This window comes from Alternaria arborescens (genome assembly GCF_004154835.1).
Source record: "Alternaria arborescens strain FERA 675 chromosome Unknown contig_1, whole genome shotgun sequence".
NCBI classification, from domain to species: domain Eukaryota; kingdom Fungi; phylum Ascomycota; class Dothideomycetes; order Pleosporales; family Pleosporaceae; genus Alternaria; species Alternaria arborescens.
The window spans coordinates 1,528,915-1,545,501 of record NW_021167856.1 but is presented as its reverse complement, the minus strand read 5'-3'; the positions used below and the strand labels follow the sequence as shown (position 1 = coordinate 1,545,501).

The window sequence follows — 16,587 nt, the reverse complement described above, 5'->3', positions numbered from 1 at the left end:
GTAGCCGTAGATTTTGAGAGGCGAAGGCTGCTAACCGTCGCTACCGCTGCTCCTGAACGCAGCACACAATGCCGCATACTGGTGTGTGAGATCGAGGACGTGTTGTGGTAGGGAGGTGCCCTGGATGATGCTGCGGATCTTGACGGCACCCTCTTCCTCGATGAGTTTGCGGATTGTGTAGAGGAGGGATGGCGAGAACTGTCTTCTGTTAGTACTTGCACTCTTGTGGTTTGGGTAACGGAACTCACCTCAGAGTACCATCGATACTGCCAAGTGACCAATCTGATCAGCGCGGCTGTAACATCCCTAACCTGTTTTCTCTCCTCACCCAACTTCAACACACCCCTCATGGCTTTCGGCGAGAACTTGATTTGCAGACAGTTCTCATATGCTTCGACAGCCTCTTCTGTGTGATGCAGTCTCTCAGCGAGTTCACCCAAAATTTCCCATTCCTCACTGCTCTTCTTGTATAGGAGTTGCTGCTGCCTGTACTGTGCCATCTCTGTTCGCCATATCGTATATACGCGAAGATCCTCATACAGAACCATGAAGAGGTTGTCAAGCCAGCGTTCGCAAAGACGCTTGTTCTGGAAGTGTGTATAGTTTGGTTGCGAGGGGTTGCCGTTGTTTGCGGAATCGTGTGCGTGAGGATCTTCGCTGCCGGCCTTTACGACTTCGGATGCAACAGTGTGACCGGGCTTCTCGAGGTCGTGAACTGCTTCAGCAGCCGCGGAGGATGATTCGCCATTCGCGTTTGATTCATCTACGGAGGATCGCTCCTCAACCTCGCCGTGTTCGCCATTCATTTGTTGAGCATGCGTGTTCGGAGAAGGGGAGCGGAGTGCTGTTGTGCTGGCGCTGCGAGAATGCGGTACCTGTCCGGTCTTCTCGTGACGATATTCTTCTTCCATGACGAAGACCTGGCTTCTTATCTTGAGTAATTGATCCCATCCAATTTTCTTTGTGATTTCGGTGAGCAGAATATAAGCTTTTAGGAATGTACCCTTGAATCCTGCAGCGTGCAGTTTCCTCAGGGTTGGGTGCACAAGCTCCATATCGTCCATGCTAGAATCCTCAATCTCGTCGCACATGGCTTCCGGCATAACTGGCAAGAAGACTCTCTGCGGCTCTGGCATGCGTGGCGCGTCCTTGTCCTGGTAGGTAAACATCGGACATGAATTTAGAGTCAACAGCGCCATATCCCACTGTTCGAGGCTGACGTATATTTCCGCTAAGCGCGCCCATGTGCCAAACTCACTAGGCGCAGACACAACGCTCCTCTTAGCGATCTCAAGTGCCAGATCACCGCGGCCCTTCTTGTTGCAAAATTCGGCTTGACAATCAAGGAGGGAGTAATCCATGGGTAGTTCCTGGATCGCCTCGTGTAGCAGTTGGACCGCCTGCACCTCTTCATCTGCTTCAATGTATACTCGTGCTAGTAGAGACGAGATCTCCGGGTCGCGAGTTCGCAGTTTTTCGAACAAGTTAATACCCGAGGTATATCTGCCGGTGGTGTGGATGTAGTCAAGTAGGCCGGTAGTCAAGTGATTCGAGACAAGATTGGGGACCTGGATCTCAGGGTCGGATCCCAGTTGCCAACCTGAAGTGCGTTAGCGGACATGCTATCATATTGGCAGTTGGTCTTACCATTGAAGAACAGGCGCTCAGCCGCATCCAGAAACTTGTGTTCGCTCTCGGTACTTGTGATGGGGTTGAATCTTCGCACACCAACAATCTTCTTGATAGTGTCGCCTGAGCCATCGTCGGCATAGGAATATGCGCGCAGCACACTGCACAGGTAGGTCTCTAACCACAGTTCGTCGGTGGCTACTCGCTTGTCGCCGCGCTCGTCGATGCAGTAACTCTCCACTGTGCCGGGAATGTAGACCTGCACGCGCATATCCAGGCGTGAGAAGGCATTGTAGCAGCTGCTCGGTCAGCGGTTGCCTATACTATAAGTAGAAGTTGCCCTACCAGTACAGCCCCGAGACGACCTTGTTTTGCTTGTCATGCGCGGAGTATGTGAGGGTGTTGATATAGGCTGCCAAGCTGGCAGACGAGGAAGCGTCTACGCCGGATACGTGGTGGTAAACGCCAATCTAATCACATGTCAAACCGGGCTCGCGGGCTACTGTACGGTCGAAGGTACTACGGACCTGTTTTGTCGCATTCTTGATGGGCTGCTTTATGAGGTGGACCAGATCTGGCGGGCCCAGTTCCCGTAGCGTTTGCAGAGATTCTGAGCGCGCTTCGATTGCCGAGTGTAGCTCGTCCTCATAGATTCTGGAGTAATGTCAGACGGGCCGTAAGGAGATGATGCGCCATGGCAGTATGTGGCGATATAGGAGCAGGAAAAGAGCAGCGGATGTGCGCATATATAAAACATGTATAGATTGAAAGCTAGTAGGATGCGCGTACTCAGGAACAGCTGGCGAAGTGACCATGTTTGCAATTGGCGCCGCAGAAGCGGGGGGACGATCGCGGTGCAAAGGATGCTATGGCGGGGTGGGTGCTGACCGAGGGGCCCGGTATACAAGGTCACAGTCAGGCGGAGGTTTGTCAGGGTTTCGGTGTCCTCGTCGAAGCATGGAGGGCAGGCACGGGCAGCTCCATCGCGGAGGACCGCAGCTGCCAAGACGAGTCATCCCTGCGCTCCATCATTCACTGTCGCGTCGCGTCACACCGAGGCCGCAAGACGTGTCATAGCACTCGACCGTCGCATAACGCTCTCTTTGTCTATTGTACTGTCGCGCCACCCATGCTTGCCTGCTGCTCGGTGTCTGCGCTACCAATGTTGTAAATCGTGTCTCGTCCGCCCTTAGGCCTTTCACAATTTCCCACACCCCCAACATGGCAAGTACAACCCCGGGGAATTCAACCACCCTCGCTGACTGGTCATAGTCGAAGGCCTCCACCTGGCATCCCTACAATGTCGAACTCCCCGAGGAGACTGCCGAAGAGGAAGTCGATGATACCCAGGAGATTCAGATCGAAGAGGCGCTGAAGCTATACCAAACCGCCCTCAAATACCATTCCGAAGGCCCATCCTCCTTCGACAAGACCGCCGCCGCTTACAAGGCCCTCTTCGAATCAGAGATCTTCAAATACGCCGAATCTCTCTCTGAATACCAGCGACATCAAGTCTTTGGCGAGGACCTGGTGTTCGACACCATCTTGGAGGATGACTACGAGGCAGGGCCCGTTCAGTCTACAGGCGCTGCCGATAGCGCCCCCAACACACTTCAGCAGATATTACACCTATCCTACAAGAACCATGGCCAGTTTCTGCTCGAGGCGATGCAGCATTGGATCACTACAAGTGGTGCGGCACTTCCGAGGGAAGCGTGGAACAACACCCGTGGTGCTCTAAACTACTTCGCAGAGGCACTGGACAAAGAAGACACCGATCTTGATCTCTGGTTACGCACTGCATCTGTCGCGGCTATGCTAGGCAGTAAGCGCCTTACTCGCTACTGTCTGGAGGCTGTCTTAGATGGCAATGACGAACAATGGGAGAATCTGTTGCGTCTTCCTGGCCTTGAAGAAGGCTTTGCCGGACAACAACTGCGGGAACTCGTGGAGCGTTTGGAGGATAATGTTTCTTTGAGCCAGGCGCCAATATCCTCGATCAAACGCAAAAAGCTGTCCGAGACGCTGAAGATGCGTTTGAATCCTTTCCCATTTGCGCCTCTTCCAGCCGATGTTGCCCTTGCCGAAAGCCTACACAACATCAAGACCGGTTCGGAGAGCGTAACCTTGACTCCTACCAAATGGGATTGGGCAGGCGTGGGTGAAATCATTGTGCGGCAGTTTCAGGCGGAGCAACAGGGCATGACACCCAACGTACCTTCTGGATCGAATATAGTCTTCAGCATACCACCCGAGAGCGAGACCCCCGAGCGGATCGAACCCGACACTATACAGGAAACCGTATCGCCTGCACCTGAATTAACACCACCACCCCAGATCGAGGAGCCTATAGCTAGTGCTGCTGACGCGGAAACTGTCACCGAGAAGGATGGCGAAGATACCATAATGGAAGAGCAGGATGTCGAGAGCGAAGTCAAAAACGAGGAAATAGCGCCTGCTGGTCCTTCTAACGTCGCACCAGTTCCATCACGCAAGCGATCCACAGACTCTGCCGGTCTGCCCGAAACTGCAGAAGGGGGAAGATCGCGCAGTAAACGTATTCGAGGTCGAGAGAGCTTGGTTGAACCAACTTCTGGCGGAGCAGCTCAGGAGGCGAGCAAGCAGCTGGATGCACAACTCGAAACATATACGTACACAGACCAATGTCGCTACGAGATTCTCAAAGACACGTATGCGCGACTCGGTGTCGAAGGCATCAAAGACCCTGAGGAACTACGCAAGCTGGTCACAGCGCTCCCGGATGCAAACGCTACGGATCCTATCGACAAAGCGGCATGCGATTTCTTCACAGGACTACGAAGTGGGCATATCAAAGTTGCCCAAATACTTCTCAGTTCCGAGTCGTTTGATCTCCTTGGAGCGACTAGAGAACATGGGCTGAATGCGTTTCTCGGTTTCTCTAAAGCAACCTCAAGTCAAGCCTCTAGCAAACCTCTATTGGGCAGCGAGGGGTTGAATGCCTTCGCAAGGTCTGTCAACAATGGTTGGCTTCCTATTCAAGAAGTCGCGTTCGGTTGGATTGAATCTCTGTTCACACCGGGATTCTGCTCACAGCTAAGAGATCAGTCAAGCTACGTGCAGTTCAGATGGGCCGAGGACCTCAAGCGCAACGTTGTGCAAGTCATTGTTCACATCGATGAGTACATTTATGAACGCATGGTTGAGCGCGTCGACAGCCTTAATCGACGCATGCTGGGCGCTACACATCAGTCTCAGGTGTATGAGCTTTCCGACTTTGACAATTCGCAGATAGAAATTGTGGAGACGTTGTTCGAGCTGCATCTTGACATCTATTCCTTGATCAAGCATCCACAAAGTGTAATAGACACTAGAACCCAAGTCCTTCAAAGTGACCGTCTGGAGCGATGGTCTTTGCTCGCGCGAGAGGCTCTACAACTACGGTCTGACTGTCGACCAAGTCAGGGCACCGATGATCTAACTCTGCGCCACATTTGGGCGACGGTCTTCCAAATGAGTGTTAATAACGAGGTAGCACCAGAACATGTATTGTCTGCCATGGCGGAGTTGAAGGATATGTTCGAGCCTTTGGGCGATCATACGATTCAATTACAAAACAATGCTGTCATGCCGGAATTGTCGGTGGCTGCTATTGAGCAAGAACTCGTGCGCATCAGCATGAAAGACTTCTTCCTGAAGGTCTTCGACCAGGAGGAACAGGATCCAGTAACGGTCGTAGAAAGCCTGGAACCGATCTTGGAGCTTGCAAATGCTACTGAGCTCAATACACCCCCGAAGCCAGATGGAACGGAACATGGCGGCACTGATACATCCATCTCGCCTTCCACAAGTACCAACTCCGAGCAGCAACTTGATCGCGCTTCACCCATCTTAGAGATGCGCAAATTCCTGGATTCTGCGAACGTCAACGTCCGGCTCTCTCTTTGGAACAGATTACGTGTCGCTTATGAGGCTATCGATTATCCTTCCAAAGTTTTGTCATGCTTCCTCCGGAGCATTGAGGCCCTCGTGACGGATCTGAGGTCTACGACTTTCCAGGAACTTCCAGTACTAGACCGGCAACATAAGCTGTTGACCCGGTACCGGGTCATCGACGACATGGTTGTAAAAATCATTCAGATCATTCGAGATAATGAAGCACCATTCGCATCCATTCCATACGAGCATGTTCAATCGTCCATGTCAGCTATCAACGAGCTGTTGCACATCATGTCAGCGGCAGACATGCTCCGAGACCTGATTCGCGTCAACCATATTCCTATGCCTAGAGTCGAATCCCAGCCAAGCTCAGCATTTGTCAACATGATGTCACGGCTTGACGACATTCACCTACGACTCTGGATATTGCAGTACCACTTACTCAAAGATGGGATGTCTCAAGAATCGGAAGCGTTCCCCAATCCGTCGGATGATTTGTTCGAGTACATTCGCCATGTGCACCATGCCACAGGTGTGCGTAGTTTCTGCCATCTTTCCAACCGCCAATTCTTGAGGCTTGCGAAAGACGAGCTGCTACGTATGGACGATATTACCGATGGCCCTAGTCATGCCACCGAGCTCTGCCAGATACTCAACGATCTGTACGGATTGAAGTTGTTCGTTGATCCTCTGGAATGTCAGAACTTCCAGACCACAACAGACGTACTTGACAAGAAGACTGCCTTTAGTATATTGTCTTTCACGATGTCGCAAGCTGCAAAGGTCGATCTCAAGGACCTACCCAAGCACGAACTCAAAGGCACCATAGAGAAGGTCCATGCTGCTCTTGGCCGACCTAAGCAGAACGAGGACATCACCTTCAACCGCAAAGTCATATCTAGTTACTTCAAATCGCCCGTCAATCCCGTAGCACTTTTTGGATGTCTCAAAGGTGTTGGTTCGCTCGCCACAAAGCACATCCCCCCTGAGGAAGCGGTAGCCGCATCGAAGGGTTGGTACTATATGATGGGCAACATGGCGCTGAGCAAGTTCCGATCACAGAAACGTGTAACCCAAGGACCAACAGAAGACCTCAACTACGCCCAAGCGTTCTTCGTGCAGGATCTGGAGCATTCCATCGAACGTTGGGAGACCTGGTATCGTCTTGCCCAAGCCAACGACACGCAGCTCGAAGAAGCCGTGTCTTGGAACGCGGATAAGATGAACAGTAACAGCGCTGAAGTGGTTAATTTCCAACGTGCGGCGATCAACTGTTATATCATGGCTGTGGCATGCGCTACTCGCGATGCTGACGTAGCGCCGGGAACCCAAAGCAAGATCGCACAGATGTACACTGAGTTCGGGAATCGTATGTACGCGTCGTCCAGGGAGCCGTTTGGTATGGAGGCATTCCAGATTCGCGAGAGTGAGAAACGATTCTGCAATCTACAAACGAACGCGTCCTTGTACAAGGAGGTTGTTTTCGTTCCGTTGCATGCCTACACTGCTTGGAAGTTCGCAAGCACTCTTTACAAGAGAGCTATCAAAGGAAATCCGAATAAATGGTGGAACCACTTCATGCTTGGAAAGTGTGGGTGGAAGATGTGGTCGGCCAATGATAGCGCCTTGCAGTATGGGAAATCAATAGGTGCACCGCTGGGCCCTCAAAAGGGGCCCACCTGGGAATCTGTTGTGGACGCCTTTGTGAGCGCCATTGAGACACTGCCAGGGAAGAAGGGCCGCAGCGGTGAGCCTGTCCTCGAGCCGCACTACAAGCTCGTATCCATCACACACAAGTTACACCAGCGTGGAGCCATCAACTACGAAAAGGGGCCTGAGATCCTTGCAAACACTTCCTATGCACAGAATATCAAAGCCCCAGAGAACGAAGGGGACTGGCAGCGATACATACTCGCAGTCTTGAAGTCACTGCGCGCAGCCGACAAGTCAAGCTGGCACCATCGGATCATATCTCGCGTTGCTCATATCATCTACGATACCGGTAGAGATCCGGCAACTGCTAGTGAGGCTAAACACGAACTCACCCAGCAAATGTTCACCAAAACCATGGCTGTCCAAGTCTGGAAACCTGAGAATGAGCGGCCTGGTCGGCATTTTGTCTACACCACTCGGTACACCAAGTTCTTCATTGAACTCCTGGATCTCACTGGAGACAAGACCAACTTCGAGGCTCTTGCCAAGCGTGTAAGGCGGAAGCAGACTGACTTCTTCGAGCACCAAAAGCTGTGGCAGGACTTGTGTCTACGATACATCAGAATGCTGCGAAAGATGGGTAGCGTACCTGAAGGCCAAGAAGACTCTGCTTTCAAGTCCGTCAACCACGACGAGTTTAACACCCTGGCTCTTCGCTTGGAAGCGTGGTGTCAGAATCCAGAGACGCAGCATCCCGTGTTGGACATTCTCCGTGATGCCATTGAGCTCAAGCGTCTGAACAACGGCATGATGAAGCCCCTTCTTATCGATGATCTGATTGGCGATGCGTACGCAATGCTATACACCTCGATCGGGCCTGCGCTACCCCCCTTACAGTCCGAGCAACAACCACAGCCGCCTGTGCAGCCTACCCAACCTTACCCGTCTCCTTTTGCTCCCAATCCAGCTTCTGCAGGTGCTGTGCCTATATCCTCGTTGATGCAGGTCCAGGTCGATGGAGCTGCTGATGGAAGCTCTGGCACGTCGTTCAGCATGTATCATCCCAACCAGCTCCAGCCACAACATCCGCCTTCCGCACCCCAGATGCCACCGCAACCCGAACAGGTCCCGAAACCAAGAGCCAAGGCTGTGGGTCGCAGGGAGATCGCTCGTCGAGCCGAAGCATGTGTCCAAAAAATCGCCAGTACACCTGCTCAGCCAACGTCGATGCCGATCCGATCGCCTGCGCCTGGTGACACCACGATTCCTTCTATTGTTGGACAAGCGGCATCACCCGAAACCGCCGCACAACCCGCACCTGGACCGAGCACATCTGCTGAACACCTACAGCCCACGTTCGACAAGAGTGGCACGGACACTGCAGCTGCCAGTATAAATAACGACGAGCCCGAACGCAGTGCGCCAGCCTCTATCCACGATGACGCCGATGACGAGAGCGAACTCAGCGAACTGGACGAGGACGAAGTTGAGGAGATTCATCAAGAAGTTCAAAACGACAATCTGCGTCGATCTGTATCCATCGCTGGCAAACCCCTGTTTCCCAATCTGGCAGCTAGTCGAGCTAGCCCTGTAGAGAAGAGAACTGAGACGGTTTCAGGAGATGGCAATGCTGGGTCAAAGAGTGCGCCAGTAGATGATGATGACGACGAAGATACTATACACGTCAATGTACGTGGTGCTGGAAAGAAGGACGTAAATAAAATGGACGTTGACACTGAGAAGTAGTAAAATTCTCATGACTATGGGTTCAGTGATGCGTTAAGAGATTTGACATTCTGTTTATATACTTTGTACTGCTATAGATTCGGCGTACAACGCGTTAATGGTCATTTGTCATGGATGGCGCATCACGGGGAACGTGGAGCATGTTCTTTCTAGATACCCATCATATAGGGCTGTATGCGTAACACATGTACTGCACTTTTCTTTTTAATCATCAACAGAGTTTGGCAAGGACGATGTGGATAGTGAGTCTGCGTGAATGCATTTGTGGCATGCGTAAAAAGATTATTCAGAATCTAGCCAATTTATATGATCTTGAACTAGTAGTCTCTCTCGATATAAAGGATTGCCAAACTGTCCACTTTGCCTTCTGATTGGTACCATCACCTTATATTGTCACTGATCTACGCAAATGCCTTACTAGTGATGCGGTACTCTATGATCTCTTGCAGAAATTAGTAAGACATAGTTCCGCATGCTTAGACGTCTCTTACTTGTATTTTTTATCTCACGTAGCAAAAATTGCATGTCGTCGCTTCAACGGTAATAAATACTAAATATTCTGTTGCGACGAGTTTTACCTATGGGAAGCTCGCATGAAGACGCAGCGATTGCTCAAACGCAATCTGAGCCGACTTTTATGATTATCAATGACCGAAGTGTGGCAGGCTTTGATAAGAGCTTGCAGCAAACTAGAAAAACATATGCTTACTTACATCATAGTTGTCATGTTATATGCTCTTTCAAGTCTGCCTACGAGACGAACACAAAGAACACAACTCATGTATTCACTCCACTCCTACGCAAATAGCATCTACATCAGCAAAAAGAGACCGCATGGAGTTTACATCTTGTTCGTTGAGTGACGGGCCAGGTGCAAAAAAAGAATGTCGCAATTTATTGGCGGTACTGGGAACTGTAGACATGTTAGAGATGTCTCAGAACCGACAATGTGCGGATGAACGTACTCGAACCCAGGCTGGCGCGGATCTGGATCGGGACACTAGGTGTCCGCCAGCCACAACGCGACGTCATACCACTAGACCATACCACGATAGGGTTGTTAGCTGGTGTGTATTGACGAGGCAGGTGAATTGAGCTTACCCGAAGTGATTCGTTTTGATGGAAAACTCAAGATTTGTTAATAATATATTCCTATTTTGCAAATGCCAGCCGCGCCGTCGAGCTAATCCGCACCATGTGAAAAGGCGTGTTTGGATTGCAGAATTTTGGACGTGGTGCGGGGTCATGTGGGTCTGTGCTCTCCAGTGATGGTGGGGCTGGTTTTCTGGTCGCGTCCGACGCGCTCTTTCTTTACCCAATCCGTGACCACAAAGCAGCACGCCTAATAGCTCGAAACACCTATGGGTATGTACTAAGGCTTCCACATGTGAGATTACATGTTGTATTGTCAGAGTTTCTCCAGCCTGCTTGTGATATTCTCAACATTCTGAGCTTGTTAGATCTCTGTGTGAAGAAATACACTCGGAGCTAGTGCTGGATTTGGCGACCTTGCTTGCGTCTCCAACGTGACTGGACAGCACTGACGCTCGCATTAGACCATTCGTCACCCCGGCAGTCGCGAGGCAAACAACGCAAGTCCTATCGCGTCGGAGAAGAATACTCGTTCCTTGATGAGGATGAGGATGGCTCTGTGCCTTCTGGCACGCAAACCCCAGCCTTCCACGGCGATGACGATGACGACGACGATGGCGACGCCTTCATGCCAGATGCCCAGGATGGTGAACTTGAGTATGACGAAGATGAAGAGGTAGCGGAAGAGGACGAAGATATATCGGAGGAAGAGGAAGACGACGATTCCGATGAGGATTCTACGGGGCCTCCTAGACGCAATGCGCGTGGACCGAAGGCTGTTCGCGCTGTGCCAACCACCCCGGCAGTCCGACGCGCTAAGAAACTCGCAGACAACATTCCGTCACCCGTAACGTTCGCGAAAGGCAGTGGTGTCAAAGTACGTCCTGTGGATGCTGACGCCCAGTTGCGGACGCGTGGTATCCCCGACTTCGATAAGATCGGCGGTCATGAGCCACGATTAAAAAATCTATTCGGACCAGATGCAGCGCATCTCAAGCCTGTCCTGGCCTCCCGCGACTACTGGTTTCCACAGGAAACATTTCCCATTCGAAGTTTCGCCAAGGTCAGTTCCGACGACGCTGATGTCGGCAGCTTAAGAAGAAGCTTCTTCGAAGTTAGTGGTGCTAGGGAAAAGGAGAGCGAAGCATTGAGGACATGGTATGCCAATACTGGAAAGTCCGCTTTTGCAAGAGCGCAAAGAACAAAAACATTGACCAAGGATGAGGCCAAAGAGTATATGATGACACCAGGGCCAGAGACTGTGAACATGCTAGCTGGACCCGTGAACACGCCGCAAGTCAACACATTGGCGGAAGGTTCGTACATGAACATTGCGAAACCATTCCCAGCAAGTCAAGATAGACGCGGTTGGCTCTTCAACCTCGGCTCCTGGATACAAGATGCTCAATGGGCGAGCAACGAAGACAGCAATACCCAATATCTTGCTGTTGCTGTTGAGCAGAGACTGACGAGCGAGGACCAGCCCAAGCCAATGGAGCAGCCAAAAGCACCCGCCTTCAACCCTACTCAGCCGTTTCCTGCGTGTATTCAGATATGGGCGTTCCAAGCTGAAGAAGAAGGCTTCTTGAATGCAAAGATAGAGCCTAGACTTGAGCTTGTTATCTGCGCTGACTGGGGCGCGCCGAAACAACTAAGATGGTGCCCGATCCCAACGACAGATGACAATCGAAATTCGGATGGCCAGAGAAACACACACATAGGCATACTCGCCTGCCTTTGGTCGGATGGACGAGTGCGTGTATTAGATGTATCCGCTCCGGTTTCTGAGCCTGTCCTACACGCCCCTACTTATCTTCACGTTACGCACGCAGCGTTTGAAGTCTCATTTCCTCAAACAGTACCTTCTTGTCTACACTGGTTGTCAGGGACCACGATTGCAGTTGCGACAGCGGCAGGTACTGTCGGTATCTGGTCCTTGACCCATCCAGGAACGCTCGCAGCGCCCGAGGCCAACAATTACAGTCCAAGACCTTGGTTTTATCAGCAAGTGGCCGACACATACATTCTCACGATATCATCCGGATGGCCATCTAACCCTCAGTTTCTGTCTATAAGTACCGCGGATGGGTTTGCGCGCCTCATTGACATAAGAAGTCCGACTGCTGATACTGTTGTTTCAATACGCGGTCGTACACTGTGTCTAGCGCAAGCCTGGCATGAGCATACACAGTCTTTTGTTATGCCAGACGAACACTACATCCTAAGACACACACCCATACGTCGCTACTACCATAACTTGTACAGCATGCGGCTAGAAAATAGTATCACTAGAGTCGCGACAAGCCCGGTACACCCCGGTGTACTTGTCGGTGGAACCGATGGAGACGTTCAAACAAGCAACCCGATCATGCGTATCACAAACTACAAAATCATGCCATGGCAGCAGAAATGGTTTGTACACGAATGGAGAGGACCGATGGAGCGGATGCTAGTCAAGCCGACTGATGCAGATGTTGTGGCGGCCGAAGGAGGGCCAGTTGAGCAGTCGAACAATGACGCCACATCGGAACCGCAAATGGGGGTGTCTGCTGATGAGGCCAAGAAGGTACCCCAAGAAATACTTTCCCAACCTCTCGTCCGCATCACCGAGGGTTACAAAGCAGGTCAAACAGGTATTGCGCACACCAGTGCAGCTACCAAGAGAGGAAACCCAGAAGTTGGAAGGTCCATCAGTATCTTCGAAGAGCAAACTGCTATTACAGCACTCGCTTGGAATCCAAATTTGAAGTTCGGTACATGGGCTGTCGCGGGCATGGGATCTGGGCTTTTGCGCGTGGAGGATGTTGGTATTTGAAGAGCAAGAAGAGGGTGTCATAAGAGAAACCCAAAGGGTAAAACTACATATATAATTCATGATTCTATTGGCTTTCGTCATGTTCGTACTACGGACTTCTTCTAGTTGACTGGCCTCAGTTTGCAAACCAGAGGCTTCTTCTCCCAGAGAATGTAGGTCGCCTGTTCTTCCCAGTTGTTGCTCTCGGGGCAAAGCTCGATATCGAAGTTATACAAGGTTTTGGCGATTATAAGACGCATCTCGTGATATGCCATGCTTCACCAATGGTTAGCGTCTGATCTACAAGAAATACACACTAAAAGATGACAAGGTTTTGACTTACTTCTTACCGAGGCAATCTCTAGATCCAATAGAGAATGGCTGAAGGCACTGCCTCTCGTCGGCATCAAACTCAGGGTCACCCAACCATCTTTGTGGAAGAAACTCAAAAGGTCTTTTGAAGTTCTTCTCGTGTGTATACATCGCGTGTTGAGGGATGCTCAGAACCACGCCGGGTGGTATAAATTGGCCCACGACAGTGCTGCCGTCCTGCGGTGTGAGGCGCGGAAGTCCTAGTGGAACCGGTGGGTAAAGACGGAAAGCTTCCTTGAGGCAGGCTGATAGATACGGCAGCGCAGCGAGCTGTTCCATGGTCATATCGGCATCACTGGCAAAGGCGCCACGTATTTCGTCGTTGAGCTTCTCCATGCATTCGGGGTTGCGCAGAAGCAAGTATGTCAACCCTGATACCAGGGTAGCTGTTGTCTCAGTTCCGGCAATCATAAAAATAGATGAGTTCGCATCCATCTCTCCTCTGGTCAAGCCTCGTCCCTCCTTTTGGCCCAACACAAGATCCCAGAGGTCGACACCCTCGGTATCTCGACCCTTGTCGAGGCGTTTTGTGACGCGCGTTACGGAGTGGTTGAAGTGATCCATCCTCCTCTTGTTTACAGACTCAGGTACATATTTCTTGAAAGCCCTCCATAACCAAGGATATGCCATCATCACACTCAAGTAGGATCCCACCTTGAGACTTGCAAAGATGGTGCTGACCCAGGGATCGTAATCGCCCTTATCAAGCATGTGCAGCGGTTCTCCGAAAGTCAAATCGCCCATGACATCGAATGTGCAGAAGTTATAGAGACGAACCATGTCCAGCTTCTCATTCGGGTTGTTCTCGACCGTTTGTCTCAACCGAGTAACAAGTTTGTCTACGTATTTGACGAAGAGCGGTTCCTGTTGTTTGAGCGCACGGTCTGAGAATGCGGGGGTGAAGATCTTGCGTTGGCGACTATGGTCTTGGTCGCGGGCAAGAATGATACTAACCGCACCGTTGGGCGAGCTGCCGTACTTAAACCAGTCTTTGTGAGGGACAGACCCGGCAGTGCCTTTGGTGCCATGACCATAGATCTAGGACTTTATTAGCCAGTAATTGTGTGAATTATGAAATGTGACACTTACATCTTTCCAGGCATTTGGATCCGTGACACTCAGCTCATCATGATTGACTCGGACGATGTGGCCGTACTTTCGGTGCAAGTCTTGGAAGAGCTTGTCCCTTGTCCCTTTCCAGATCGCGATGTGGAACGGGATGCGCGTCGCAGCGTTTAATTTGGGCCCTGGGAAATGTCTGAGGGGGTGGAAGTATACGCGGTAGATGGCTCTGGCAACGAAGCGAACAACCAGCTGTCGCACATTAGCGGATGTCCTTTTTGTAAGTTTCGATCATGCATGACAACACTTACAAAGCCAAGTAGAGCGCCAACAATTTGCGATGCCGAAGTGATGTTCAAGAGATTGGAGAGTCCTGTAGGACCCTTTGCTGATGTAGAAGCCATGATGCCTAGACTTCAGCCACCATGGGATGATCTAAACGCAGGGCACGAGCAAGCCTTAAGTAGGAACGAGGTACAAGCTCCTCCATTCTCGCACTAAAAGAAGCGGAATAGGTTGACGCGTTTCATACGTCGATGGGTGGCTTGTCAGCTCGCCTAGTACCGTTGACGTCGGGGTGGGTAGGCAGGGTCAAATGATCGCCTCGAGTAGTTCAAGGTCACACCTAATGGGGCATTTGTAGCGACTTAGGCATTCACACATGGTTTCATCCACGACAGTCGTCCGGTTCAAGGATTATCGAGTTTGTCCGAAATCTACCCTGTCGGAAGGCCGGGAACAAGGCACAGCAGCTGTTTGTACTGCGCAGGACACAGGACACATTCGTCCGTTCCAGTTTCATGGTCCGATCCTTCGGAGAATTGAATTTATACGGTGCATACGGTAGCGATGCCCATCTAACTGTGGGGAAACCGGGTGATCTGCATGGTTACATTATCCCAACTCGCACACGCGTGCGCGTTCAGGCAGACACCAAAGACGAGTCGTGTCTGGAGACCAAATCCGATGAAGGAGATTGGCATTGGATGTATGAGATCTAGCGAAAGGAACAAATGCATCAAGCTCGAACGCGAAGACCAGTAGAAGATATCGCGATAGGCATAATGCAAGTGGAAATTGATGCGATTGGTCAAAGAAGGCGATCGTTCTTAGTGTGTAATGGCTCCTGGACCAAGACGGGTTTTGGTGTGGGCTGCTGGAAGCGATCGCATTCGCATAGGAAGGCCTGGCCCGTGCGCCTATCAGATCGTGACTTCGCGTTGGGGCATCGAGGTCCGTTTCAAGAGCAACAAATCGAACCCCGCACACCTTTGCGCTTCTATAATGGCAGCCACACCCGCTCGCAGAGGCCTTTCGGCTCTTTTCTCTACTTCGTCATCCAGGGCATCATCAATTGCCAGTCGAACACAAAAACGAAGCTTCTCTTCATCCCGCATCTGCGCCGCATACGCGACTGCACCCAAAGCAGCAGCGGCAACCACGACTAGCACTTCGACAGCTGCGAAACCTGCGACCTCAACGTCAACTGCGTCAAAGCCCACAACCTCAGCGTCCCCACAACGGACAGTAACTCCCTCGTTTCCTGCGAAAGAGCCTCCCGTGCCTACCACACGCAACAGCACCGCAGAAACCGCGGCATCAGCAGCCCAAAAACAACGTTCGCTTACCGAAGGACTGTCCGATGCACCTCCCGAGCTAGAAGGCGTACCAGCCATAGACTGGACTCGCTCGTACCATGGCCTTGGCAGCATATCTTTCACACCAGAGCAGTCGGACACGCTGCTCGCGCCCATTACACAAGACGATGTCGAGGTGAAGCCAGACGGTATCATATACTTGCCCGAGATCAAGTACAGGCGGATATTGAACAAGGCATTCGGGCCAGGAGGTTGGGGCTTAGCACCAAGAGGCGAGAGTATCGTTACTGGAAAGCTGGTGACGAGGGAATATGGACTCATTGTCCAAGGACGGTATGTTTCTCTGCCCGCCCTTTGGCAATTCTTCTGCATCTATGCTAACGAAAAATCAGACTCGTTTCCATTGCCCGTGGCGAGCAACAGTACTTCGACCCTGACGGTATCCCCACTGCGACCGAAGGCTGCAAATCCAACGCCTTGATGCGATGCTGTAAAGATTTGGGTATTGCTTCTGAACTCTGGGACCCACGCTTCATCAGGGAGTTCACGAACAAGATGACAAAAGAAATATGGGTCGAGCATGTGAGCACCAAGAAGAAGAGGAAGATAGTGCTGAGAAAGGACGACAGCGCCAGATACCCATACAAAGAAGTCAAACTGTAGTTTGGCTCGAGAATGTGTTGGAACACATAGGAAAAAGGTAGACGCATTTGCAGGCGTAAT

At 51.3% G+C, this 16,587-nt stretch overlaps 5 protein-coding genes across 5 annotated transcripts; 3 read left to right on the top strand and 2 right to left on the bottom strand.

Annotated features, from left to right (window-relative positions):
- Positions 1-30: 30 nt before the first annotated feature.
- Positions 31-2,444, bottom strand: AA0111_g590 (Uncharacterized protein; the record flags this gene model as incomplete). The annotated part of the gene is made up of 6 exons (XM_028652063.1): positions 31-198; positions 249-1,600; positions 1,648-1,928; positions 1,975-2,099; positions 2,157-2,283; positions 2,419-2,444. The coding sequence occupies 6 exons, from the start codon at positions 2,442-2,444 to the stop codon at positions 31-33; spliced, it is 2,079 nt and encodes a 692-aa protein (XP_028511794.1).
- A 53-nt stretch (positions 2,445-2,497) lies between these two features.
- AA0111_g589 (Histone transcription regulator 3) lies at positions 2,498-8,946 on the top strand (the record flags this gene model as incomplete). Its single annotated transcript, XM_028652051.1, has 2 exons — positions 2,498-2,554; positions 2,902-8,946. The coding sequence occupies 2 exons, from the start codon at positions 2,498-2,500 to the stop codon at positions 8,944-8,946; spliced, it is 6,102 nt and encodes a 2,033-aa protein (XP_028512178.1).
- A 1,361-nt stretch (positions 8,947-10,307) lies between these two features.
- On the top strand, positions 10,308-12,853 carry AA0111_g588 (hypothetical protein; the record flags this gene model as incomplete). Its single annotated transcript, XM_028652040.1, has 2 exons — positions 10,308-10,311; positions 10,503-12,853. 2 exons carry the CDS (start codon positions 10,308-10,310, stop codon positions 12,851-12,853), a joined length of 2,355 nt encoding a protein of 784 aa, XP_028512177.1.
- A 101-nt stretch (positions 12,854-12,954) lies between these two features.
- On the bottom strand, positions 12,955-14,670 carry AA0111_g587 (hypothetical protein; the record flags this gene model as incomplete). The annotated part of the gene is made up of 4 exons (XM_028652029.1): positions 12,955-13,108; positions 13,176-14,242; positions 14,294-14,518; positions 14,578-14,670. 4 exons carry the CDS (start codon positions 14,668-14,670, stop codon positions 12,955-12,957), a joined length of 1,539 nt encoding a protein of 512 aa, XP_028512182.1.
- Positions 14,671-15,550: 880 nt separating this feature from the next.
- AA0111_g586 (hypothetical protein) lies at positions 15,551-16,527 on the top strand (the record flags this gene model as incomplete). Its single annotated transcript, XM_028652018.1, has 2 exons — positions 15,551-16,197; positions 16,257-16,527. 2 exons carry the CDS (start codon positions 15,551-15,553, stop codon positions 16,525-16,527), a joined length of 918 nt encoding a protein of 305 aa, XP_028512181.1.
- Between the last annotated feature and the right edge of the window lie 60 nt (positions 16,528-16,587).